Source organism: Cryptomeria japonica, chromosome 10 (genome assembly GCF_030272615.1).
Source record: "Cryptomeria japonica chromosome 10, Sugi_1.0, whole genome shotgun sequence".
NCBI lineage: Eukaryota > Viridiplantae > Streptophyta > Pinopsida > Cupressales > Cupressaceae > Cryptomeria > Cryptomeria japonica.
The window spans coordinates 273,423,573-273,448,892 of NC_081414.1; the positions used below are offsets into that span (position 1 = coordinate 273,423,573).

Consider the following 25,320-nt stretch of genomic DNA (forward strand, 5'->3'; position numbering starts at 1 on the left):
GAAGAAGAATGTTTATTTCAAGATTCTAAGTTTCTTTTGTTGGCGACATCTTTAGTTGGTTTCAAAACCATGGTCGATAGTCGACAAGGTTCTCACAATCTTGTTTGGCTCCGAGTCATAACTTGGAACTTCGGAGACTCCAGTCTCCAAAGAAGAAGAAAACGTTGCCGAAAGACTTGAAGAATAGTCTCAAAAAGAATTGAGTTTCAAAACCTCATTACCTTGTCGGCACCCGACATTCAGCTCACAGCCACTTTTCTCTCAATAGTGAAGTTTTTGAGGCTATCAAAGAGAAGAAAGAAGTGAAGAAGAATGCGAAGTGGAGAGAGAGAGATTTCAAAACCTTTGTCGGACTCCAACACAGTTACAATAACCAATTAGAAAGTCATCTTTTTATTTCAAAAGGCTACTTTTGAGAGTTGGCGCCAAGAGGGGCCCATCTACCCAACATTAATGAAGCTGTCAGAGTTGAAGGAAACTAAGGCATTAATAGGGGAAAAATCAATTCAAAGGGAGTCTATTTGTAAGTAATACACAAGGAGATTTTCACGAAGGTTTGAGAACAGAAAAGTAGAGTTGCATGACAACAAAGCCAATCATCAGAAAGCAGAATTGTACACAAGAAGGTATTTAGCAGCAGTAGATTGGTAAGTTCACAGCTCTCCCAACTCCATAGTTGTAGAAAAGAGTGTTTTTCATACAGATTCAACATTTGAAAATTGTGCTCCCTTGTCTTTATGTTGGCAAAATTTTCCCGATTTTAGACAACATTGTCCTCAGTTAAAAATTCAGTCAAATTGAAGTATAAGTACTTGGATACAATAATTTGTCAGGTTGCGACACTAGGTTAGGGAAAGTAAATTTGGCTGAATTTTAGGAGAGGCTGAATAGGGAAAAAATGACTCCCATCACTCAAAGGATGGTCGAGAGTGGCTTAATACAAGATTTGTGACACTAGATTAGGGCAAGTAAATTTGGCTGAATTTAGGAGAGGCTGAATAGGGAAAAAATGACTCCCATCACTCAAAGGATGGTCGAGAGTGGATTAATACAAGCAGCTGGTTTCTTTGTGGTTGGGCAATGCACACACCTAGTCCTAGAATACAAAAATCACTATGATCCTAAGACTAGGGAAATGGGAACAAATGATAAGATTTGCTCATCACTCTGGATAGAGCAACTATCAGTGGCTACTTTCGTCTACTAGAGAGGGAGGTCTATGCAGACTTTGATTTTACATCATCATAGGTGCAGTTTAATGAAAATAAAGGGCATTATAGGAACATCATTGCCAGGGATTGGTTTGCCATACCTAAGAAGGGTAAGTCCCAGTTGCCCAAGAACTTGTATAGATCACACTTTATTGAAGAGATTTTAGACATGGTGGTGTTACTTCATGGATTGAGGGGCAATGTGAATGCCCATGATTTTGAGAGTGGATGTTTTTCTTTATTCAAATCATTATTGTTAGACCACAATACTTGGATTGGGCAAGTCTGATCAGTGACCGGGTGCATTATATGATTTCCAACTTTCCCCTAAACAAATTCTTTTATACGTCTTCATATCTTTTCTATGCCCCTGCTTGGACTAGGCAGTGGCTAAGACTTCATCCCGTGGAGGTATATGATGATATTGTTTAAATATATGATTATTATGATCAATTACAGCTAGAAAAGAGCTATAAGAAATTCAAGAGGGTAAATGATGCATTCACCATGAGGTTGGTCAGAGAATTACAAGTGAACCTAGGCCATAGGATTTCTCTTGAGGTGATTCAACTGGTGAATAACTATGGCAGCCGTTTCATTTTGTATCAAAGATTTACATACATCAAGATTGATGGTTTTACCTACAAGCTGCCAAAATATGTAGAAGATAAATTTGTTCTCATTGAAATCTGCAGACAGGTAGCCGAGGTAAATAAGAGATTTGCATAAAGAAAGAAATGAGGTATTCAATTCCCAATTGGTCTTGAATACTATTCATGTAAATCACAATCTGATGACCTCAATAGTGAGAGGAATGTGGTCAAATATACCATTCAGATTTATTAAAGACAATTTCCCTTTGATAGTAATTATTTTGTTAAAGATAATCTTCAGTTAGGTGTAATGTCCCTTCCTTAGACCTCTCAGACTTTAGTGGAGGTTGACCTACTATTAGGGGTCTTGTAGGTCAGCAGGGTGGTTTGGGGACCCAACTGGGGTTGTGGGGCTCAGTTGGGAGCTTCACCGGCCTTTCTGATTGGAGTGTTGGGAGTTGTATCTATGATTTAAAATTAAAACTCTAACATTGGCCTTATGTGAATAGTGAAAAGTGAATAGTAACTGAAAAACATAAGATGAATAGTAAAAAGTGCCCCCCATCCTAGTAACTTAAGTTGTTTTTAAAAAGGGGCCAAGTTCTCAATGAGGAAATAGATCCTCAAGGTTATTTTATGTTTTTAAAGGCCAAATAGTAACTCCCAAATAGGTTGAACTTCTTGGGGAGGTTATAAAAGCAACTTTCTTATCATTTGCTTCCATTCTTATGACTTCAAAATTTGAGAACAGCAACAGGCTTGAGGGTTTGAGCAGCTTGGAGCTTTAAGGAACACAAACTTCTGGAAGAATTTGAAGATTTGGATGAAAACCCAGCTCTCCCAGTGTCAGGTTACAGCAGTTTCTAGATTCAGGGTGAAGTTGGCAGCCTTCTTTTGAGTTAATAGTGCAGAATTATTAGTTGGAGGGCAGGTTTTCTTCAGTTATTAGCAAAAAAACCTACTGGAGGTCAATAACATCCATTTCTAGCTTATCCTCAGCTAGCCGCTCCATTTTGGAAAGAAGGGCATCAAACCTTGGGGTGTATTTAAGGTTATTAGTAATTAGTGGAGCTGATTTCTATATTCCATCAGCTGGGAATTTATATCAGACTTGTGTGATCATGTTAATGGTATGTACATCATTCTTTTAAGCAAAAGAAAGTTACATCATTCTTTTAAGCAAAAGAAAGTTTCCTTGATTGCCTTCTTTATGTGTTATGCATCATACAAGTTTATATCAGCAATTTATTTCATATAGCATTCAAGTATCTTTCATAAAACATCAAAAACCAATCAAAACAAGAAAAATCAGTCAAACCCCTTCCAACACACGCTGGCCAAAGTCTTATCAGCAAACAAACAGTTGCACATAACTTCAAATTTTGGATCAGACTTGATAAATATTGGATTGGGGATCATTCCTCAGGCCTAGGTTTCCACTACATTCCACATCTTGAAGATTACAGGGCCAATTGTGTAGATGACTATGAAGTGAGGAAAAGGAGTTGGATGAGGTTGACACTCGACAAATAGTCACCTTCAAGTTAAATCACAGTCAACTTCTGTCAATTTGTGAATTAGACCTGGGGGATCCAGTTTATATCAATGACATTCAAATGCAGCCAATTGTGCCCACAGACTGGGATCTTTGAAAGACAAAAGATATTAAGATAAAGATTACTGTAGTGATGAGGAGTACACAGAATTGGCTTGCTAAGAAAAAAGGTTAAACTTGCAAAGTACAACCAAAAAGAGGGCAAAATGTTGCAGACCAAAGCAACCCCAGCCAAACAGTGGCTTCATCGAGCACTGTACTTCCTTCTACCAACCGAATAACTGCACCAGGAGGAAGAAAAAATGGAGAAGAGCCTCCAGAAGGAAGAAAGGAACCTGAAAAGACTTGTGGGGGTGGCTGCCCAAAGAACAAAGAAAAAGAAATGAAGAAGGAAAAAGAGAAGGACGAGGAAGTTGAGATCGAAGAGATAGCTCTTGATTCATCTAGACCTCAACCTGACTCTTCCCAACCAGCTCCAAATGTAATTGATAAGTCTGCTTAGAAGAATACATCTTCTTCACCCTTCCCTATTAATTTGCAAAATGTCACTAAGACCCCTCCTTTGAGGAGAGCTTTGCAATTCACTTCTCCTAGTTCACACTTCTTCCTCTCCTTCATGGTTGGAAAGCACTCTCTCAAAAAAGAGAAAAAAACAGTGCCAGTGAAATTGCCTGATGCCAACAATGTGGGGCAGTTGCTACAGAGGACTCCTAAGTCTAAAAAGTTGACAACCACATCTAGGTTGATGGAGGATAGTGATACTGGGCACTTGTTTGTGAAAATAGCACACCCTTCAGCTCAGAAGGAGCCTAGTTAGGTTACTGCAGTTGATATAACATTACCAAGGTTGATTTGAGGCCTCTAAGTAGGGATGGAGATTTGGGAAGAGTATCACCAGAGCTATATTTCCATGAAACAATGTTAATTCTAGTAGCACTACAGGTCAAACAAAGATCCTATAGAAGGAATCCATAATTCTTAGCTTGTGTATTGGAAAAAAATGAGAGAATGTTAAGACAAGCAGAATTTCTGAAGAGGAAACAAGTGAATGTTATTTTTTGGTAGTTATACCCGCCAAAGGGATACAAATAAAATAAGAGTTCACAGGCATTTCTGTTGCTTAAATGGAGTCACCAAGTAGGGTCCATTTCCCATTCTATCTTTAGATATAAGAGGAAGAAGCAAGAACCGAGTGTTACTCATTCTTGGATGAGTTTCCTGGATATAATCATATTAGTTTTCTAGAAGATGATAAGTTGAAAAGACCACTCAATGTGGAATTTAAAGTGTATTCAAATTTCATACCAATGCCACTTGTTATATAATGTCTGATTTCCTATTTGTTTATGTGCCGAGAAATGTCAACAATGATTTCAAAACAGTTTTGATTGATTGGTATATTCATGGGCTGAGGGATGATCTCCTTCAAACATTTTGTGAATGCGTGAGTTTGACAGACGCCGACTAGGAGATTGCTCAATTCTGATTTGTTTGTTTTAGTATTAATCTTTGACCAGCGTATTAATGCTCTGAGGTTTTGAAGGAGTTTTGTGTTTTTTGAGGTTTTTGAAGTTTATGCTTTGGGGTTTAACAATGCAAAATGAATAACAATTGCAATACATAAAATAGTTAACTGAAAATGAATCTCAGACTTCTGATTTTATTTATCAGCAATGAACAAATGAAAATAAATGATTATTTTTCAACAACCCAAGCCAATAATGGGCTACCAGGAGTCCAGCACTGGGAATTGAAGGTGATTTATTGGCCTGAATAGGTGGAAAGATTGAATGAAGCACCTCCAGCTGCAACTAATGACTCCAATGAGCTTTATTTACCTACCTAATAATTATCTAAAACAAATTTGTGAAGAATTCCTGATTCCAATGCAATTCCTGAGAGACTCCAATTTGGTGTGCTTTCTACCCACTGATTTGCTCCTGTAGCTCCAGTATGAACCAATTTCACCAAATAATTATTGGAATTCTTCTTATTTGCTGCTAACAATAATTTTTGTACCTAAGAACCAAGTTAAAACCCTTGTATTTATTTTTTTGAAGCTCCAGGCTGCTCCAAATGGTACGATTCAGGTAAGGTGAGAATGGCTGACCACAAATTGCCACAAAACTGTGAAATAACTCGAAATATCTGCTCAGATCTGAAAGTCAGACTGTAACCCTGCTGTAGCTGCTGTCAAACCCTGATTTTTGACCCTTATTGGCAAGATACGAACATTCCAAGTAAATCGATGGCTAAATGATGAGGGGGATTTCGTCCTCTCACCCAAAATTTGAAGTTTTTCTTCTTCAAATTCAATTCAGACTCCTGCAAGAAGCGTTGCAGACCTGCAAATGCAAAATGACTCAAAAGCAATAATCTCCAATATGCCAAATTGAATGTACCAAAGCTCCTTTAATCTCCTCAACCCTAAATCAAATTTCTTTGGCATCTTCTAAAGATTCCTTGGAATCCTAGCCTCCCATTATGTGGCGCTAACTTGAGGGGGGGTCTCATCATGAAATAATTACCACTTTTTAAGTTATAAAACTTGCCTAGGAAATCGAGCCAAGGGGTAAAATGTTATAACTTCATAAAGTTACTTTTATTAAAATTTTTTATTAATAGAAAAAAGTAACTTATAAAGTCTTATAAACTTCTATTATAAACTTTATTGAATAATTCTTCACCATGCTCCAAAATTGACTAAGTATAGCTCATCCTGGTGAGCCAAACATCTCCCAACCCCATCATTTGCCTGCCGAGATGACTAACAGGCAAATCTAGGATTCTTGAGTGATCACTGGAAAAATGGGGACATTACAGAGTTTATGGTGGCATACAAGATTATCTTTGTTTCTATATAAATGAAAATTGCTAGTAATATATGGAAAACTTTGGATCGTAGGGCATGAAAAGTAGGGATGAAACAAATTAACAAGAAATGCGAGCAATTGCTGTAATGTCCCCACTTTGAAATAGAATTTAATAATAAATGATAATAATGAAATTAAAACATTAAAAATTAAATTAAAATATAAACTAATATAATTAAATATGATTAATTAAAAATTAATTAAGTTAATGAAAAGTCAAAAGACATGAAAGGAAAAGTTGCGACTCCCTCAACAATGAGATATAAAAGGGAGAAGAGAACCTCATTTGAGAGGGGGGATAATTTGGAAATGAGAAATGTAGATCTGATTTAAATAATAAGTGCAGATCTGATTATGAAAGGCTGTGTCCCTTTCAAAGGGTAGAAATAATGAAGAGTTGCACTCTTTCAAAGGGTGCTAATGGTGAGAGGGTATGTCTCTTGCCAAAGGGCATACATGATGAAGAGGTGTGACATCTCCCTCACATTGAGAGATATGAAGGGAAGGAAACAAAAGCATCTAGTGACATCACCATTGATCAGATCAGATCAGAGTTGTTATCAAGTTACAGGCAGTAACATTTGTGATCTTGGTGGTATGCATGGGGATGTGCTTAATATGTATGCTTAGTATATGAAGCCTGATAAAGTTGTTATGCAGAATCTAGTAATAATATTGTTATAAACTGCAATATGTATGACAGTCATACTTAATATCGTATATATTCATAATACATGAGAAGCTAGTGTACTTATACTCTAAATCATGTTATTACTGTCAGTATTTAAGAAGATGGGGATGAGATGTTCCAAAGAGGGGCAGTCTAAATCCAATCAGTAAGTTAAGTCCCAAGATAGGGTGGGGATCAGCGACCCATAAGCCTTGAGGGTATAGACCCAAGATAGGTAAGGGCTTGGATCAGTAAACTTTGAGGGAACCTATTGTAGTTGGTCTCTAAGCGCTTTGGTAATACATGTAAATCCTTCTCCCTTAAAACTGAAGTAGTAGCAAGGTCTGATATCTATATTAATAATGATATTAATCATCTAATGAGGAAAATAGATAAGCACTTGTTAATAACTAATTGAAGAATATCAATCAATTTTAATATATTGAAATAGATCAGGTAGGGTACATTACAATTGCTTATTCATATGCTAGCTTAGCTTTATATATACATGTCAAGAGATGTTATATTAGTAAACTTATGAAACAAGAAATTATGTTTTGGGTGTCACAAAGCTAGTAATTTGTTGGATATTATTTATAAACAAGATCAAACATTGTTATCTTTTCGCTTGATTTAATAATTATCTGCATGCAATGCATTGCATTTCTTCTGCCAACTGTGGTCTTGTGGTCTGTTGCATATTTTATTATTTATCACAGTGCTCACAATTTCATACGTACAAAATTTCTTGGGCTGTTAGGTTTTTCTGTTTTTCTTTATTCTATTGCAGCTCACAATCCATGATTTCTTATGAGATTATGCTCCGTATTTATGATGCTGCTAGCATAATATGTCAATATTTGAGAATATAATCTCATATCTCATACCATAGACTTCTTAAAAAAAATATGCCGTCATGCCTAATTGGACATGTTTAATCTGCAACTGCAATTAAACCTCATGTAAGCCTTCCACTTATGTTTCTCATGGAAATAAATGGGATGTGATAAACGTATCTTGCAGTTTTATCAATTAGGTGTTTATTATAATAAGCAAACAAGAATAGACATACTCAGAAAAATCTTCTGCTTTTATCAGACTTCAAATGGCTATTAACACATTGCTTGGGTTTTACTTTTTTTCCTCAACTTGTTGCAGTGGATTCAATAAAGTGGATACAGAAAGACTGCATAGTTATTGGCTGTGTTGGTGTAGATGAAGAAGGAATGGAATCCAAATATCCGGTCTATATCCTTACTTTCAAAAGTAGTGATCTTTCACAGGTTAGTGAAAGTTTTTTTTCTTTTTATATCACTTATTTGATTCTTACGTCATATTCTATCAAAGATAACAAGTATATAAGATGTCAGATCCATTTAGTATTGGCCAATCTAAAAGGGTATATGTTTCTCTTGAAATTACCTTATTTGTTCAGTTTTATTATTGTTTCAAAGAAATTAGATCTTCATATATGCATGCAAATGTTTAAGCAAGATAAGCACAACAAGTGTTAAAGGATGTGCAACAGTTTACTCTTGCTTGAAGGAACCCTGGATCTAAGATATATAGCTCAGTACAATTCAGAATAAAACAGCCTTTTTATTGCATAAACTTTAAAGAAGAGAAAGACTATAGAGCCTGCTGGCAAGGACTACTTATGTCACCAAAGTACAACAAGTGGTCTCCATTTAGGAAAGAAAGAGAGACTATGTAGCCCCCTAACAATGTATAATCTCCCACAATGTTGGTGGATGCTTGACAAAGGATGATGATGAAGGTCCACGAACATTGAACAATATTTCTCGCTTTGAGAAGAAACAAAATCAAGCGTAGATGCTTAACTGATGAAGGCGGGGACAAACCAGGACAATGTGGAGATGAATGAAGAACAAGATCCAAGGGGAAGATTGAATAATAACAGCTATGATGAGGTTGTCATCAAAGAAGAGATGGATGTCCTCAAGTGTGTTTGTCAGATCTTTAATATGGGACTCACAAAACAAATTTGTAATTTGTCAAGTACTTTTCCCAATGTCATGCCCCTGCTAAGGTGGGAAGAATAGATCACAACTTTTATAGATAAGTTATCGGATTATCCTTGTAGCCCCTGAAATTAGAGCCGGGTGCAATTCTGGGCCTGGTACGAGTCAGGTTAGCCCCCCGGTTTGTGTCGGGTGCATCTGGGGCAACCGGATTCCTTGTGAATTTGGTTGAGTTGTATCCACAGGAAACTTGGCCGCTCGGGGCGAACCCGGACGTGCCCGGGGGAACCCAAGCATGTGGGTGCCCAAATATGGGGCCCATTGGTTAAAAAGCATTTTTTTAAATTTAAAAAAATATTTTTGACCTTTTTAATATTTGCCCGACCCTAGTTTCGACCTAAACATGCCTCTAACTGCGATTTTCACTCATTCTCATTATATTTGCATTTTTCACATTTTTTTCTCTACGAGTAGGTTTTGAAGGTGATTGCATTTTTTTTCAAAGGTGAAGGCCACCTTTGCTTCATCCATGGATGTGGAATAAAATTTTGTAAGGGGTTAGATGGCAAAGGGCTGCCAAAAACTCTAGTTATGGAATATATTAGAGAACAAGAGGAAGTTGACAGGAGAAGCATAAACCAAAGACTGATCATCCTTAAGAGGCCTTCTAGTAGTGGTGGTTCCACAAGACCAGCTGGCCCACATCCTTTCATGCCAATGCCACCACTTTGTGGTTACACAAAAAAGAGGCCCATTGGATACTGCCTTCAAAAATGAAATCAAAGAGGTTGTAGATCAGAGCATTGTTCATTGCATTTATGGCAATGGGCTTCCTTTGAACATTGTTAGATCACCTTATTTTTGGGACATGGTGCATACCATTTGCAATACACCTTCTGATTATGAAAGGGTGCAAACCGCCTTATTGGTAAAGGAGAAAGCTTTCATAGAGACACAATTGAAGGTCATCAAAGATACATGGCCGAAAACAGGTGTGTCCATCGTTTCGGAAAGTGGTGGATTGTGAGGGGCAAGTGAAAGATGCAAGTTATATTGACAATATCCTCAGAGAACCCATTGACATGGTGGGGCCTCAAAATGTTGTCCAAGTCATAACGGACAATGCTAAAAATTGTAGGGCATCTAGGTCTATAGTGGAGGCTACATATGGTCACATTTTTTGGACACCATGTGCAGTCCACTCACTGAATTTAATCATGCAAAAGATTGGCACACATTGATTGGGTGAAACAAGTTTACACGGAGGGGAAGGAGATTCAAATGTTTGTGACTAATCATCACATGTAACAAGCCATATTTAGGACCTTCTCCAAGTTGCAGTTGTTGAAGTTAATTCAAATTTTGTTTTTTAAATTTTTATTTTTTATTTTTTTATAGTTGATATATGGTGTGTATTTTTTTTTATGCCATGTTAGGTTGCTGAAACTCGATTTGCATCTCACACACCTGTCTTAAGACTACTTGTGAAGGTGCATGAGGCTTTGAGTGCTATGGTCATGAACACTTTGTGGAGTGTATGGAAGCAATCAAACACAGGTTGAGCCTAAAAAGTAAGAGCATTGATCCTTGATGATGAATGGTGGGATCATGTGGAATATGTTTTGAGTTTCACCAAGTCCATCATGAGCATAATTAGATATGTTGATACTTATCGCCCATGTTTGGGTGAAATTTATGATGGCATGGATTGCATGGTGGAGAAAATAAGAGCAATAATAAAGGAAAATGACCCAATGAAAACATTTTTCAAAGTTGTGCAACAAATTATTGTTGACCATTGGAACAAGATGATCACCTCCTTAGATCTCTTAGCATTTGATTTAACGCCAAAGTTTTATAGCACAAAGATGCTTGCATCACCAGGGAGGGTGACACCATATAGAGATGCTGATGTTGCTATTGGCTATGGGGCTGCATTTAAAAAGATATATTCAGATGAGGAGACTAAAAATATTGTCTTGAGGGAGTTTGGCCAATTCATATCCACAAAATATCATGATTTTGTAGCTCTTCAAGCCAAATATTGGATGAATGCTGATGTTTGGTGGTATATGCATAGTCAATGCTCCATTTTCTTGCAGCCTCGTGCAATATATTTTTATTTTTCATTTTTATCATTTTCCAACTCCATTCGATGCTATCATATTAAAATATTTTTATTTATAATTTATAAATTTATAATTATGATTTAACAAGTTGCGAGTTCTTCAGCTGAGCGGAATTGGAGTACATACTCCATCCACTTAGTCAAGACTAATTGTTTGGGTGCAGAAAAGGCAGAGGATTTGGTCTACATACACTCAAACCATCGTCTATTGTCACATAAGAAACCTAAATATAATGCGAGTGTGACAAGGAATTGGGATCTAGCCCCTAAGTGTGCTGATTTAGATGCTACAATTGCACAACTTGCCGAAGTCTCTATAGATGAATGTTCTGACGTATTCACACATCGCCCCATTGCAAATGGGTACCCCTACTTTTTTTGCTTTTTGGGGTTTGCTTTCTAGGTTTTTAGGGTTTTGTCTGTTAGCCTTTGCATTTTGAGTGTCGCCAGGGGGATCACTAGGATGGCAGACTCTGCTTGAGCCAGGGGGAGTCAGCATGTGCTCTAGGTTAGGGTTTCTTTGAAAGTCTCCCTTAGGCCTAGTTTTGCTCTTGTTGCTATTAGTGTCTTGTTTGAGTTTCAGGAGGTCAATGAAGCTTGGTGAGTGAATATCATCTTTGAAGATTTGAGTTAGGTCAAATTGGTGAGTGATGAAGTCTGGAATGTCATCCCGATCTTCAAATGTCCTGGAATTTGGCTGTCTGGAATATCATCCTGATCCTAAAATTTGACTGTCTGGAAAATTGAAGAATCCTCCAAAAACTAGGTTTTGCATTATAACTCTTGGAGGTCCAAAACCACTCTCAAACATCCTAACATTATATATGGAATATAACTTAAAGTACCATATATGAATCTTGACGAAGAGACCAAAATGTCAAATTTCGCTCCTGAACCTTCCAAAGGGTCCAAAGCGGATTTCAATTTCGCTCCTGACCCTTCCAAAGGGTCCAGAGCGAAATTCATATGAGACCCTTTTTTCTTCACAAAACCTTGAAGTGAATGCTAACTTGGACTGGAGGATGATCAGGAGAGGCCTAATAAGTTATATCCAAGCCAAAGAAGGAAGGAAAAAAGTGAAAATGAGCCTAAAATGAGAATTTCGCTCTTGACCCTTCCAAAGGGTCCAGAGCGAAATTCACTTTTCCTCTATTTTGCTCTTTGATATGTCCAAGTTTTGGATTTTTGAGGCATGGTTGAGGAGGCTTTGATGCATATTTGCCTTTGAAAAGAGGTTTGAGGCGATGAAGTGGTAGAAATCAACCCAAAAGGAGAATTTCGCTCTTGACCCTTCCAAAGGGTTCAGAGCGAAATTCCCTATAGGTCTTATCCTTGGCCTAGGTCCAGAGCGAAATCCTCAGTTTGACCCCCTATCTTGCCTAAAATGATGAAAACGACCTTGTTTTGAGCTAAAAGGATGGCAGATGGATTTGAATATTGTGAGAAGTGAGAATCAAGCATCAATCTTGAATTTCGCTCCTGACCCTTCCAAAGGGTCCAGAGCGAAATTCCTAAAATCTACCTTTTTCTCTCAATTTTATGTCTAGCCAAGTGTGGATCAAAATTGAAGATGTCCTTAGGCATGGCTTTGATTTGCTTATGATCATCAAATGTGAAGGAATTGAGCTAAAACTAGAATTTCGTTCCTGACCCTTCCAAAGGGTCTAGAGCGAAATTCTTGAAGGACACCTATTTCCCTTTTAAAACAAGTCAAGTTCTTGGTTTTTATGGCATAAATAGGTGTGGAGTGACATGTCCTTGCCTTTTGAGGTGGTTTGGAGTTGAAAGAATGAAGAAATGTTCTCAAAACTAGAATTTCGCTCCTGACCCTTCCAAAGGGTTCAGAGCGAATTTCCTAAAATCCACCTTTTCCTTTCATTTTTGTGTCAAGCTAAGTGTGGATCAAGGTAGATTGAGCTTGGAGGGACCCCTAGGCATGCCTTGGAATGGATTGTGGCCACCAATGACCAAGATTTTGAGCTAGGACAAGGATTTCGCTCCCGACCCTTCCAAAGGGTCCAGGGCGAAATCCTAAATAGGTCTTGTCCTTGGCCATGATTTTTAGTGAAATTCTCCTTTCTAGCCATTTTGAGGGTCAAGCAATTGTTGCATGTATGGGAGAGGGATCCAAAGATGAGAGTCCAAGTATAGAGAGTGAAAAGGATAGACCTTGGTGAAGGAAAACAAGCAAGTCAAGAATTTCGCTTCTGACCCTTCCAAAGGGTCCAAAGCGAAATTCTCAATTTCACCTAATTTGCTCATGATGAAGGTCAAGTTGTGGATTCCTAGGCTTTGGTGAAGAGAAGGATAGCGTATGCTTGCCTTGGAAGGCATTTTGGAGTAGAGACATGATAGAATTTGTCCTAAAATGCAAATTTCGCTCCCAACCCTTCCAAGGGGTCTAGAGCGAAATCCTAAAAAAACTCCATTGTGCTCCAATTTTGCATCAAACTTGGTGTTGTTTGAGATTGAGGGCATCCATAGACATGTATCTGAGCAAGTATGGTCACAAAGTGAGAAGAATTTGAGCCAAGAATGCAAATTTCGCTCCTGACCCTTCCAAAGGGTCCAGAGTGAAATTCTAAATAGGTCATGTCCTTGGCCTAGGTCCAAAGCAAAATCCTCTTTTTGGTCTTTTTGGGGGTCAAATCAATGATATCTTTTGGAGAAAGCAATTCAAAGGTCAAGAGAAGTTCAAGGCAAGGAGATGATGAAATTTGAGCTAAAATGCAAATTTCGCTCCTGACCCTTCCAAAGGGTCCAGAGCGAAATTTTAATAGGGCCTGTCCCTGGAGAGGATTTTGAGCAAAATTCCATTTTGATGTCTTCTCATTAATGATTTAAGGTGGAAAATGCTATGTTGAAATGAATATGTCATATGTGCTTAATCATCCTTGGTTTATTTTGTAGATAAAAGAAGATCAAGCCTGGACAAGGATGACCTATTCCAGTCCATCCTCATCAAGGACATTTCAAAAGCACAAAGATGGACTCAAGGTGTTTTGAAACATTGGAAAACTACAGGTGTTCAAGAAGTTGCCAAAACCTTCACTTCGCCACACTAAGGAACCACATGATGACAAAGAAAGGCTTTGCCAACACTTCAGGGCAAGATATGCTACTGGAGAAGGTAGACTTGACAATAAGGAAGCCTCATCAAGCAAAGGAAGTACATCATTCATCACGTCAGAGACATAAAGGGATCAACAAAGTCACAAGCGTTAGACAAGGTGGCATCCTAGTCGTCATTTCCTCCGGTCGGATTGGTCCACCTTAGCATGACTAGATTCAATGTACCTAATTTATCGGGGGTGACACAAACTTCGGTGTACCTACCCTTGCTTCCTATTGGTCCTCGCTCCGGGAATGTAATTTTCTAATTGGTTAAGGAAGTTTGTTGTAACAAACCCTAATTAGGGTTTCTATCTTGTAATCCTAGCCATTGGTTCTAAGTCAATCAGAGCCGTTTGTTTGTAAAGGATTCTCTATATAAAGCCCTGGCTCCTCATTTGTAAAGGTTAATAGTGAATAGTCAGAGAGTAGGAAATAGTTAGAGACTTAGAGTAGAGAAGAAAGAGAAGGCAAAGATTGTTGCCCAGATATTGTTGCAAAAGACTTGTAAACTTCATTGAAGAAATGGTGAATTCTATGGGTCGATTCAACAATTTGCATGGTCTCTATACTTCTCAAATTTGATTTCATGTTATTAGGTGAATGGAAGAAATTTGTATGATCAACGGTGAAATTCGTATATCCATACTACTAGCGGTTTGTTGATTGCAGACTTGCCTTGCGTAGTCAACTGAAATCATTCAGCTTAAGCTTAATTTCAATTATCGCTTCTTCATTGATATGTATCAACCTGACGGTGTCCATGCTTGTAGCGGTGATCTAAACATCATAAAGCTTTCCTTAGAAGATCGCACTAATCTTGTGGAGATGATCCTAGGATGTCAAAGCAAGACTTAGTTAGAATTTCATCAAAGGTCATTCATTGCTCTTACGTTCTGAGTGTTAGAAATAGATCCCGTTTCAAAATCAAGGGCTGGTGAAATTCCACGTTCTAGTAATATCCAAAGCAAATCAGACGTTCAGCTCGTCGAAAGTAAGTCCCCTTGTGATTCCAGCAAAATCACATTGTACCGCAAAGAGCTTATCCACATGTAGAGAACCTACATATCAGAACCTTGGAGTTACTCCGACTGATCCTTCGGCGAGATCTTCAGTAGTCGGGAAACTTTGTTCAAGAGAGGATAAGGTACCTTTAGGTATTTTATTCTGTGTTTGGTCGTGTACAAAAGACACATCAACAATACTCCATCCACTTAGTCAAGAGTAATTGTTTGCGTGCAAAAAAGGCAGAGGATTTGGTCTACATACACTCCAACCATCGTCTATTGTCACATAAGAAACCTAAATATAATGCGGGTGTGACAAGGAATTGGGATCTCGCCCCTAAGTGTGCTGATTTAGATGCTACAATTGCACAACATGCCCAAGTCTCTATAGATGAGGCAGCTTTGGAACTTGATAGAGACGTAGCTAGTGGGAGTGGCATTCCAATGGATTGTGGTTCAAATGATGTTGAATTTGAACCAAATTATGACATTGGGCTTGGGCTTGATGCTTTAGATGAAGATGAACATGAATATTAAATCCCATATGGCTTGTAATTTGAATTTTCATTTTGTCATGACATTTTAAGACTTGAAAGTCAAATATTATTATTTTTGCAAATTATGAATATGATATTACATTTACGATATTATGAATATTTATTGGCAATTATGGATTTATGTATGGAAAAGTTACATTGTATGTGGATTGTATCATTGTACTAATGGGAGCGATAGTTAATATTTTTTATAATTTCAATGTTTGATCACACACATAGACACACACAGACACACACCCTATTCATTGACAGGTCGAGTTCCTCTCCACATATCTATAGAGGGGGCAGGAAGGAGCCATATATAGATAGGTGGTGGTCTCCACATATCTATAGAGGGGGTAGGAAGGAGCCTATATACACAGGGGCCCTCTCCCATTATCGGTACCCTATCCCGCCCAATCAATAGGTCGACTAAAGGCCATGAGATATGTGTATTGTATATAGTGCCCACTACCTATGTCTACCCATCAATTGGTTAAGTGAACATCAAGGTGGCTCTTGGTTGGCTATATATCTGTATAGGGCGCATAAATCCAATCTCCACTTTAATCTCCACTTTGATCAATAGGTTGGCTTGCCTATATACACAAGGGCACAAGGGCCTTCTCCCTTTTCTTTGATGGATGGCTAACTAACCGAACCATCCTGAGAGTAGACTACATGGATGGCTCTCACTTCATCATTGGACTGAGGACTGAATCGCTCGAACCGTTACACCATTGATCAAACTGAATGCAGGGTGGGAGGGCATTGCTATTCGCTAAGGGCCATTCGTGGTGGGTGGGAAGAAGTTGCCGACTTCCTCTCATAGCCAGTGGGAGAATAGGGTCCCGATAGTTGCTTCATTTGGGTTACATGCTCGCATGGATGTTGGTAGTATTATAGATAGGATTAAGGGTAGTATTATAGTTAGGGTGGGTTGCAGAGATAGCGATAGATAATTAGGGTGGGTTGCAGGGATAGGGGCAGAGTGGGCAAAGATACGGGTAGATAATCACAAGGGTGGGCCCTACTATTCTAAGAGCAGGAGGTGGAAGCATTAAGGCTAAAGCTAGGTCAAGGATTAAGGCTCAAGCCAGGTGCAAGGATTTAGGTGGGTGAAGATTCCAAATTATAGAAGTATTGCCAAAACCTCTTACCGAATACTGAGCATCATCACCAATTACCACATGAAGATTGGACTCTTTCTCCATTAAGTCTAAGAGGTGCTCCTGGTATCCCGTGATATGCCTGGATGCACCACTGTCTATCAACCAAGTTTTGCTTTCAGTTGGCACATTGCTAGATAAGGTAGAAATGAAGAGGAAGTCTTCGTTATCCTTCGAATCTGCAACTTCATTTAGGTTGGCTTCTCCTTGCTTGGGCAGATTTTGACATTCTTTAGCACAGTGTCCAAACTTATCGCATCTGAAGCAATGTACATGTGAAAGATGTTGGTGTTGGAAATAAGCCACACCCGAACCGACGATGGACTGGTCCAAGAGGGGCCAGTAGCTCAGTGGTAGAGCACTCCAGCAGCGTATGGAAGGTCCTACGTTCGAGTCCTAGCTGGTCCATGTCTCAACATGGTATCAGAGCTAGGTCCAGGCTAGGAGCCCCAAGCACACGAGAGGTGTGGCTTAAGGGGGGGTGTTGGTGTTGGAAATAAGCCACACCCGAACCGACGATGGACTGGTCCAAGAGGGGTCAGTAGCTCAGTGGTAGAGCACTCCAGCAGCATATGGAAGGTCCTAGGTTCGAGTCCTAGCTGGTCCATGTCTCAACAAAAGATCCCTTGGCTTCTTCCTTGAATCGTAAGCAGGAGGTCTGAAGTCTCTATGTCTTTTGAAGCTGTTCTTCTTCCAATGATCACCCTTTCTTTTGACATGTTGAGATGCAAGCACATGATGGTCACCTCCATGAGTGCCCTTGAGCATTCCTCTTGCGGCTAGGCGAGATTCTTGTTGAATGCAATCAGACTGGAGGCGATCAAAAGAGGGAAATTCAACTCTTCTGCTTATGCTTTGAATGAATGGATCCCAAGAATCAGGGAGACCATTTAATGCAATCATGGCAATATCCTTGTCTACTAGTTCACTTCCAATGGAGTTGAGCTGGTCCTTCAATTCTGAAATTTTCATGAAGAAGGACATGACTGAATCTCCCTTGCTCATCTTGATTTGAAGAAGTTGTTGCTTCAGAGGAAGAGCCCAGTTGATGTTATTGATTTCGTACATTCCTTCTAGGTGTTTGAACATCTCCTTGGCTGAAGATAACTTGGAGATGATTGGAACAAGATGATCCTTTACAGAATCAATTAGAATCTTCTTTGCCTTTAGAGCATTCTTCTTGAAGAGGATTCTTGTTGAACTGCTTTAACTCATCTGGATCTGAGGGTTCAGGCAGATCCTTGTCTTCCACAAACTGTAACAGCTCAACTTCTTCAAGGGCAAGAAGAACATGAACTTTCCGAGAAGTAAAGTTGAGAGCACCATCAAGTCTGTCCTCTACCTTCGGTCCTGTAACCATCTTGCAAAACTAAAACAACAAACTGAAATTGAAGGATAACTGATAATATGATTACTTTATAATAAACCTAAAGCTCTGATACCATGTTAATTTTAGCAATCAGATTAAACAATAAACAACAAAGATCAAAATGCAATGAAGAACAAACACAAATCACACAGATACCCTGGGAAAACCTCCCTCTTGGAGGTGAAAAACCCAGCCACTAATCTTAGATCTTTATTATGTAACACCAATATACTTTTACAATGAGCTTCACTGTTTAACAACAATCTAATCACAGTGATTAGCCTAGGGCATGCTGAAGTGATGAACCTATCTGAAATACAAATGTAGCTGTCACAAGAATGAGGTTCGCAGATCCTAGAATGGTGTTGACATCCTTCAAGGATTATTCGCTAATCTTCAATGATGACTGCTGCCACTCAGTAATATTCGCTGCCTTCAAGAAGGATGTTCGCTGATGGTGTTGGCAGCCTTAAGGATGATTCGCTGAGTACTGTTGATGTGTTTTTTATGCACATGTGAACACAAAATAAAATACCATAAGTATCTTATCCTCTCTTGAACAAAGTTATTCGAATGCTGAAGATTTGCCTAAGGATCAATTGAAATAACTCCAAGGTTCTGGTATGTAGGGTCTCCACGTGTGGATAAACTCTGTTGGTGTGATGTGATTTTGCTGGAATCACAAGGGGACTTACGTTTGTATGCCTGAATGCTTGATTTGCTGGAATTTGAGTCCTAACTACTCGCTGGGAGATAAAGAAATATCAAAAGCATAGGGTTTAGAGAATCTATTCTAAGACTTAGAATGTAAGAAGGTAGATGAACGACTAGGTGGAGTCCTATTGGGTTGGGTCTCACCATCAGGTTGAACAATCCGACACCAACTCAGTGCAATCTTCCAAGGGATGCTTCAAATATATTCAAATCGTTACACCATTAGACACTGATCACCATTCAAGTTAATGCATGAACAATAGACGCATAACAATTTGAGATTAAGCTCATTCAATGCTAGTTGACCACATAGGGCACACTTACAATCAATAAGAGGCTAGTGGTATGGACATAGGCGGATTCCACATGAGTGCATTCAACAATTTTCTCCATTCAATCTAATTATCTACCATCTAATATGAAGATTCAACAAGAAACCATGCACATTGCAAAGAAACGACATATTTCACCATATCTTCAATGACAATGGAGTCTTTTACAACCAAGGCAAGAATTTCTTGCCTTCTCTTCCTACTCTACTCTAATTGCTTATTCTACTGACTACTCACTATTAGTTATTAACTATTAACCAACTATTAACCTTTACAAATGAAGAGCTTGAGCCTTTTATAATGCTCTCAATACAATTCAATGGCTTAGATCAATTTGAGATCAATGGCCAAGATTTTACAATGAAAACCTTAATGAGGGTTTGTTACAACAAACTCTCCTTAGCCAATGAGAAAATTACATTTCATGAGTGTGGACCAATAGAAGTCAGGGGTAGGTGCCTCGAAGTTTGTGCCATCACTGATGAGTCAGGTACATTGCATCTAGACATGCTGATGTGGAACCCTCAAACTGGTGAAGTAGTGATTGGGATGCCACCTCAATCTTGCGCTTTGTAGACTTGAGTTGATTCATCATCATGAAGGGATGTTGAGAGATATCTCTTGAGATTATTCAGTTGCTTAATGTGATGATGATGATGAGAATTATTGATGTAGCTGGGTCCTTCTTCCATCCTTGCTTGCTTTCCTTAGGGTGATTGCATGATATCTTCCTTTAGATCCCTACTCCAATCTTCCTCCAACCTGGTCCTTTTGATTTCTTTCCTTGCTTCTTGCAAAACAAACAAATGGGTATCAATCTCACATGATAGATAACCTTTATACACTCCCACTTTGACTTGATTTCTTATTCTACATTTGCGGGTCTGATATGTGTTTCTATAGGGGAGATTCCTCCTTTTGATAAGTGAATTCACTGTCCAGGAAGTATCCTTATTGTTTAAGGGTGAATTTGAGCTGTCTAATGATGAGATCTGTCTTCCTTGATCATCAGGTCTGCACCTTCAAAGTCTGATTTCGCCTTTGTGAGAATGATATTATTGCTTCTTTGGTAAATTCGCCTTGCTAATGATTGAATTCTTTTCGCTGTCTTGAACTTGAAATTCACTGACTGTTGGAGCTGCTTACAAAATTCGCTGATGGAAAAGATGCTGTTTTGTTTTGATGTTAGAACGATTTAATGAACTCCTTTATATATGTGGCTTGGGGTAGAGACATGTCTTTGGGATGCAAGGCCGACTTCATCTAGTGTAAACAAAATTGTAAATTATTCCTATTGATGCTGGCCGACTTGGTAAAGCTCACTTTCCTTTCAATCAATTCGAATTTTAAATTACTTTGAGTGCCAAAATACTTGCTTTGTGTCTCTTGCAAGGTACACACAATTCGCTTGAGGTGGTAATTTCGCTCTACGTCCTTCCCAAGGACAGGACCTATAACGCCATTTGCTCTCTGTCCTTTGGAAGGACAAGTCCTATATTAAAATTTCACCCTCTGTCCTTCGGAAGGACATGACCTAAATGAAATTTTCTCTCTATGTCCTTTACAAGGACATGACCTAAATGAAATTTTCTCCCTATGTCCTTTACAAGGACATGACCTATAATGCTGTTCGTTCTTTGTGCTTGGCAGGGACAACTTCAAATGATAAATTTTGCTCTGGATCCTTGGCAAGGTACGCAACTTGGTGAGAATTTCGCTCTGGACCCTTAGAGAGGGACATGAGCGAGCTAGGATGTAAGTCAAATTTTCATCAATATTTGATGAAGGCAAGCTTAGTTCTCACGATCTGCATGAAGTTTAGGATGCTTGAACACTTGAAACCACCATGAAGAAGACTTACAACACACCATCATAAGCATATTACTCATCCTCAATGCATTTCGCTCCTGTACCTTTAGAAGGTACCTGAGCGAACTAAGGGTTGATCGTAGTTTTCTCATTCACATACTCAATTTTCATTATCATTAGAAGGCTCATGCTGCAACGAAGGCTTAAATTACCTTCAAGAAGGCTTGTCTTGATATTTTGATTAACAAAACACTCTTCTTCAAGAGATTTGGCTCTTGTACCTTTGGAAGGTTTAGGAGCGAAATTCTTCTTTTGATTCAATTACTTCATTCCTATCACTTTGCCTTAGATTTGATTTTCCAAATTCTCTTCTCATCGTGCTCAAGTCAATCTGCTCCCAACTTTGCTTAAAACAAGATCTTCTTAGTGCTTTAGGTGAGAGAGGAGGTCCTTCCAAGAGATTTCGCTCTTGTACCTTTGGAAGGGTCGAGCGAAATTCTTCTTTTGATTCAATTCCTTCACCATTCCTCAATACTTCACCTTGAACTTAGCTTTTGAATCCTTCTTACATCATGATCAAGTTGATTTGTTCCCTAATAAGATTCGTTCAATTGCTTGAGTGAGAAATTAAGACCTTTCAAGGATAAGGGTCAGGAGCGAATTTTGCTTCTTGGCTCAAATTCCTCATGTTTTGCTATTCAAACTTGTTTCAATTCACTTTCAAGGCATGCATACATCATTTCCTCTTCGATCATGCCATAGGAGCAAGGATTTTGTTCCAACTTAGAAGCAATGGAGGGTTCTAAATTTTTTTTGCTCCTATACCTTTGGAAGGGTCAGGAGCAAAATTGACAATATTGTTCAAATCTCCATACTTCATCATTCAACTTGGTTTGAATTCACTTCTACAGGCACACATAAGTCAACTTTCTTTCAATCAAGCCTTGAAAGCGTGAGTTTGGATCCAAGAAAATTCGCTCCTGTACCTTTGGAAGGGTTAGGAGCGAAATTCACACTTTCACTTTAACTTGGAGCAAAGGAAGTACCTCTTAGGATCACCATTTCTAGCTCACTGTTTACCAATCTTCTTTAACTCAATCAATCTTCATGCCAATCTTTCATTATCAAAGAAAAGGTTGTATTTGCATCAAGTTAAAGAAATCTTCAAGAGTCTTGTTCCATTCACCTAAGCTCTTTTCGTTGCTACAAGATTATCAAAACATTATTAACCATTAACCTTCAAACAGCCTTTTGTGTACAGATCAGTCACCAAGGGATCAAGGGGATGTAGGTTATAATGGGAGTTTTAAGGGGCAAGGAAAAAGGGTAAGGGGGTAGGGTGGTAGGTTAGGATAGGGATAGGATATGGGTAGGCTAGGATGGGGGTAGGTGATAAGATGGAAAGGGTAGGTTAATAGGTGTGTGGTAGAGGTAAGCTTAGGGAAATAAAGTAAGATAGACTTATGGGATGTGGGTTAGAATTGGTGATTTAAGGGGAATAAAGGGGTAAAGGGGTAGGTAGTGTGGATGGCAGGTTAAAGGGAGTGTGAGATAGAAGGTATGAGGGGAAGAGAGATGTTAGGATAGAATAGGGGTAGGGGTAAGGTGGAAAGGAAGTTAGTGGAGGGAGGTGAGGGTGTAAGATGGAAGGGTAGGTTTAAGTTAAGACGTGAAGGAGGTTAAGGCATGGGGTATGAAAGGTGGATGGAGGATAGAGGATAGGAAGGTAGGTGAGTTAGGAGGTATGGTAAATGGAAGTGAAGAGTGTTAGGGGAGGTGAAAATGGGAGGAAATGGAAATGGGAGTGATTGGGTTTGGGCACCCACTGACAGGATCAGTAGAAGTGGAAGGGATTATGCCTTGGCTGGGCAAAGGGAATGTTAAACCTCACTTCATTTCAAAGAGAAAGACTTGGCCAGCTCTTGAACAACTACGAACAAAAGGTTAACAACAAAGACTCGACAACAACCAACTAAGCTAAGACAACTAACCTAGAAAGAGAAAAAGTGGGGGTCCCCATTTGCAATGGGGCGATGTGTGAATACATCACAACATCTAGCGCCACCTCGAATAAATGTTCTTGAACATTTCGAAGATAAAGACTCAATCCATACCTAGAACCTTCGAAAAATTCAACCCGACTTACCTAGTGACTAGAAAGCGTACTCAGAAGTGGAAGAAGAATCCCAGACTGGATCAATGCACCTAGTCTTTGATTACCTACGTGTGTGCAATTGAGTTCATTCCCCTGAGCAAGAACATTATGACTTCCAAGTTCCATCGTGATTAGCTACGTAGTTTGTCTAAACTTCATAAGCATCCTGGATAGAGCCTCGCTGGCAGTCGGACGTCTATAGCCCCGACGAGGTTATCGCTGTAATCTCATGAATATTGCTCCATTGCCAGCCGGGCATCCATAGCCCCGATGGAGTTACTCGCATGTTCCCATTAGCCAATTTTGATATTTCATTCTCATTCATTTTCTTTTTCTTCTGATTTTTTTAAATTTTTTTTTTTTCTCATTTCTTGATATTGCTTTCTTTTTTTTTGTATTCCGTCAATTCCTTTGGCTCGCAAGCAATGAAGCTCACTTGGGATTGACGATTACAGTGGCGTTGAAGCTAGACTTTGGATTTTTCACTAATCATGGCTTCGCCTAAAAACCATAATGACTCGGAGTTTATTTTTGTGTTAAGATATAGTAACCAAAAGATGTTGGTATCGAGACATAGAAAGTGATTCTCTTCCAGGTCAAGTACAAGTCCTAACCAAATGATAAAGTCGGAGAGGAATAACCTCGGATTCAAAGCACTTCATGAAAAGATACCTAAGAAATGGATGAAACATAAGATCCAAAATGTTGCTAGTGGGTGAGGAAACAACACAAACACCTTTCTCACAAATGAAGGTTGCCACTTAAGACACCTAAACTAAGCAAACCGACCAACTCGAAAGCAAACAAAACCCAAAGCAGACTAAGCTGAAGCACACAAAAACAAACCAATCAAAGGCAAACCAAAGGCAAACAAAAGAAAGCAAACAACTAACTACTTGAGCCATTTAGGATCATGAGTCAAATGAATCAAGGCAAATCAAGAACAAGGCTCAAAAAGACCTATAACTAAACACACAAAAAGGAAACCTACTCTAAAAACTATATACAAGGCTCCTAGGCTTGACACGACTCAAATAAGCGGCATATGTACATGTCTTTACATGATTTCTCAATATGTTCAACAGGGGCATGGCAAAGGTGATAGTTTGCAGTCGAGCAGATTCATCCTTAAATACAGAAAAGCAAGCTCTCACCGTGCATCTTTCATATTCAGGCAAGGTTTCATGTAAGATAATCAATTGAGGCAATTCGTCGGGACCATGATCAATCCAGATACAAGTTGTTTTCCCAAAATCCCCATAATCAAAATTATAATAACTTTCAAAGCTAGGATTAAGGAAAGAGGCAACCTGGCATATTTCGGACTCAGATGGAAGTATTTGCTCACAATTCAATGCATTGTTAGAAGTGAGACCATCAGCTGCTTCAGGAGGTTGCCATTGGTGATGTACCATTCCACGAGGTGATGTACAACTCGGGAACACTAACCTTCACAAGCCAACTCTCAACCATTCTTTGGGTCTGATTTGATGCTGCTGTCCCGAGGTGAACAAATTCAGTCTTCTCACAAGATGCATTATCCAAAACAGTGTGTCCAACCCTCACTTTTTGTACATCATCAAATGGAGAAGCAAATATTGTGTTCGCCGGCTGCCTTACCCGATCCGGGTCTGGGGTACCGGTCTAGTTCGCCTATGGGGCTGACAGTTTGGTATCTGTCAATTTTTTTGTGAGGGAAATTTTTTGCCAGGTATTCAGTCATTGAGGATGCCTAAAGTGGAGTCAGGTGGAGAGCAGAGTCGGGTGGAGTATCTGGAAATAATTTTAGAAGACTAAAGTTTTAATCTTTCGAAATATTTAATCTAGATATGTTAAATAAATATATTATAGTATTTATAATATATATGTTAATTTTTTAATATATTTGTAGTCTCATATTTTATAATTTGTATAAGCTGAATATATATATAGTTTTTACTAATGAGCTGTATTTGCTACTTCTCGTTCTCCTGTATGTAAATCTGTGCTTTTGCATTTGTTTTCCACATTTCCATTCCATATTGCGTATAACTATAGGCCTAATCAGAAAATTTGTCAATTAGTTAGACTACACTTGTGCCCTGTGGAAAGTCATATTTGGTATTG

General features: G+C 38.8%; 1 protein-coding gene across 4 annotated transcripts in view; it reads left to right on the forward strand.

Moving 5' to 3' along the window:
* LOC131035487 (nuclear pore complex protein NUP214) overlaps nt 1–25,320 on the forward strand; it is a 157,765-nt gene that overhangs the window by 30,952 nt on the left and 101,493 nt on the right. For all 4 annotated transcript variants that reach the window (XM_057967194.2, XM_057967193.2, XM_057967195.2 and 1 more), the window contains exon 5: nt 8,061–8,185. In XM_057967194.2, coding sequence (XP_057823177.2) covers nt 8,061–8,185 — 125 coding nt within the window. The remainder of the gene's footprint in view (nt 1–8,060; nt 8,186–25,320) is intronic.